This window comes from Notothenia coriiceps, unplaced genomic scaffold (genome assembly GCF_000735185.1).
Source record: "Notothenia coriiceps isolate Sejong01 unplaced genomic scaffold, NC01 NC01_scaffold00011493, whole genome shotgun sequence".
In the NCBI taxonomy this organism is placed as follows: Eukaryota; Metazoa; Chordata; class Actinopteri; order Perciformes; family Nototheniidae; genus Notothenia; species Notothenia coriiceps.
The window spans coordinates 351-3,378 of NW_011344194.1; the positions used below are offsets into that span (position 1 = coordinate 351).

General features: G+C 42.4%; 1 protein-coding gene across 1 annotated transcript; it reads left to right on the forward strand.

Moving 5' to 3' along the window:
- Nucleotides 1–999: 999 nt before the first annotated feature.
- LOC104946738 (uncharacterized) lies at nt 1,000–1,762 on the forward strand (the record flags this gene model as incomplete). The annotated part of the gene is made up of 1 exon (XM_010772622.1): nt 1,000–1,762. A coding segment is annotated over one exon (759 nt), but the record flags the coding sequence as incomplete, so codon positions are not given.
- Between the last annotated feature and the right edge of the window lie 1,266 nt (nt 1,763–3,028).

The window sequence follows — 3,028 nt, forward strand, 5'->3', positions numbered from 1 at the left end:
TTTAGTTTAACCAGCAACATGTGCATTAATCAGTTAAAATGATCCTCTGATCCAAAATGTCAGGAACAGTCAGAAATAAATTTCAGGAAACGAAAATAAATCCGGATGGGACTCAAGGGCATTAAGACAGCAGCAGGATACACCGACGAAAATACATTTAAAAATCAACATGAAGTCAATGACCGTTGTTAAAAATGTGTTGTTTTTATACCAATAATAACTACATTCATATTTTCACCTCATTAATGATGCAGACAGACAAAACTGAACGTTAAAATAAATTCATGTGTTTTTAACTTCTGGATGACAGTGAGACGGGTTAGGGTTATAGCCAACAATGTGATAACGGAAATCTATCACCCAATGAAAGATATCCATTATCATTATATAATAGTGTTAGAAATTGACAGTGATTTTTATTGAATGATGCCTGATAACCCAAGGTTGCTGATCAACGATCCATACTGGATCACTACAATTTTCCCTGAACCATGGAGTCTGCAAGTCAGTTCATCCAGAAACAAAATGATATAAACAAATCAGATCACCTTTATTCTTCCCACAGAGAGGACATTTACATGGTTACAGCAAAAGTGAAGAGCCAGATATATAAAAATATTAAAGATAGAAATTACACAAATAGAAAATTTACAAAAATATACATCCAGGTGGACAACAAAAAAGACCAGTAATACTATAAAAATATATATATATATATAAGTGTCGCGTGTATCAAGTAGTTTGATAGTAGCCAGGTGACAGTAGTAAAAGTGGAAGTATATATTGCATGTTATTCAGAAAGAGATATTGATGGAGATTTTTTAGAAGATGTCCTGTGTGCCGGACAAACAGAAATTAAGGTGATATTTCTCCTGCCTTCTTTGTCTATCTATAATTATAGTGACAATTATATTCCTTAATGTTTTGATAATAACATTTCTCACAATCGTGGGAGATTTGAGGTGTTTTTCTTCTAGAATTGAATGTGAAATATGATCTCTCCCTGTCCTTCTCCAGGCAGTCGACTGGCACTGGATCCGTCAGACACGCCCCCTGAGCAGTGCATCATGGGCCCTGGCACCCCCCAACAGCCTGAGATATCAGAACATTAAGCAGCCCGTATTGTCGCACCCGTTCCACCATGCCAGCCAGCCTCTTTCAGGGGCTGACGGAGAGGAGGAGTGGGAGGGGGCCCTCAGCGTGTGTGTGCTGGTGCGGCAGGGGGAGTCCCACAGCCTCCACACCCTGCTGGAGGTCCCGCTGTTTGCCCGCAATAAACTAAATCTCCTCGCTCCTGGGCTTCACCCCCCCTCCGAGTTCTCCTTCCCGTTGACCACGGTGGACGGCAGCCAGGAGGACGACATCAGCGTTGACAGCTTCAAGAGAAACGGCGCTGCTATAGAGAGAGAACACGGTTGTTTCAGGAGCCTGTTTGAAGCCGAGCGGTGTCCTGCTCCCTTTATGTATGGCTCTCAGTTTTACTGTTTCCACTGCCCGGGCACGGAGCCGGCGCCTGGCTGCGGACTGAAAACTATGGAGGATATTGGACTTGAAAACAAGCTTGTGGTGCTCTCTTTGCAGCCTCACAGCTCTCTGTACAGCCAATCAGAGAGAGCAGAGGGGGAGCACACTGAGAGAGACAGTGAACGAGAGAGGCAGCTGGCCCTGATGTATGAAAGACTGAGGATAGAGGTAAGACTGTTTATTGATCCTCCAGTCCTTTCCTCACAACACAATGCAATACAGCTTTATTTGTAAAGCACTTTAAAACCTTCAGACCAAAGTGCTGTACAGAGAAATGAAATAAATAAAATATAAAAATCACAAAGCTCAGCTTGCAAACTACCACACAAATTAAAAAAAACAAGATAATAACTGCTATTAATGTAAAAGTGTATAGGCCTGTCTGATGTGCTGGGCCAGATGGCTCCACGGTTTAAGGGCCTGAGGGGCTCTGAGCTTTGACTCCGTTTCGGGCACATTCTGGAGCAGTTGATCAGCTGACCTGAGAAGGAGGGTGCTTGTCAGTTGACCTCATAGTCAACTGACAAGCGAGAAAAAAAAACAGTCGTCCTTTTAAAGCGACCTCACTTTAAGAAGACCCGCAGCTCAGCTGCACCACCTGTTCACTGTGAGGCCTCTTGTCGATCTCAGATGCCGAAAAAACTTCTGCAAAGAATACAAATGTGCATCTGTACTCATAGCTCCCCAAGCATGCCATCTCTCCTCTAAATGCATTTCAGGAATTCAATGTCCTTCAAGATGATGCATTGAGATCAGTTTCAGGGTCACAGGCAGGAGGGTGAAGCAGCGGAGAAACAAAGAGACACAAAATAGGAAATGAGTCTGGATAAGTTAATTGAAGTTGCGCAGAGCACTTTTTGGATTTTATTTTACCAAGATAGGTTCTCTCTTTAAGAGAGTCCTGGCCCAAGATACAGTGGGGCAAAAAAGTATTTAGTCAGCCACCAATTGTGCAAGTTCTCCGACTTAAAAAGATGAGAGAGGCCTGTAATTTTCATCCTAGGTATACCTCAACTATGAGAGACAAAATGAGAAAAAAAAATCCAGAAAATCACATTTTCTGATTTTTAAAGAATTTATTTGCAAATTATGGTGGAAAATAAGTATTTGGTCACCTACAGACAAACAAGATTTCTGGCTCTCACAGACCTGTAACTTCTTCTTTAAGAGCCTCCTCTGTCCTCCACTTGTTAACTGTATTAATGGCACCTGTTTGAACTCGTTATCAGTATAAAAGACACCTGTCCACAACCTCAAACAGTCACACTCCAAACTCCACTATGGCCAAGACCAAAGAGCTGTCAAAGGACACCAGAAACAAAATTGTAGACCTGCACCAGGCTGGGAAGACTGAATCTGCAATAGGTAAGCAGCTTGGTGTGAATAAATCAACTGTGGGAGCAATTATTAGAAAATGGAAGACATACAAGACCACTGATAATCTCCCTCGATCTGGGGCTCCACGCAAGATCTCACCCCGTGGGGTCAAAATGATCACAAGAAC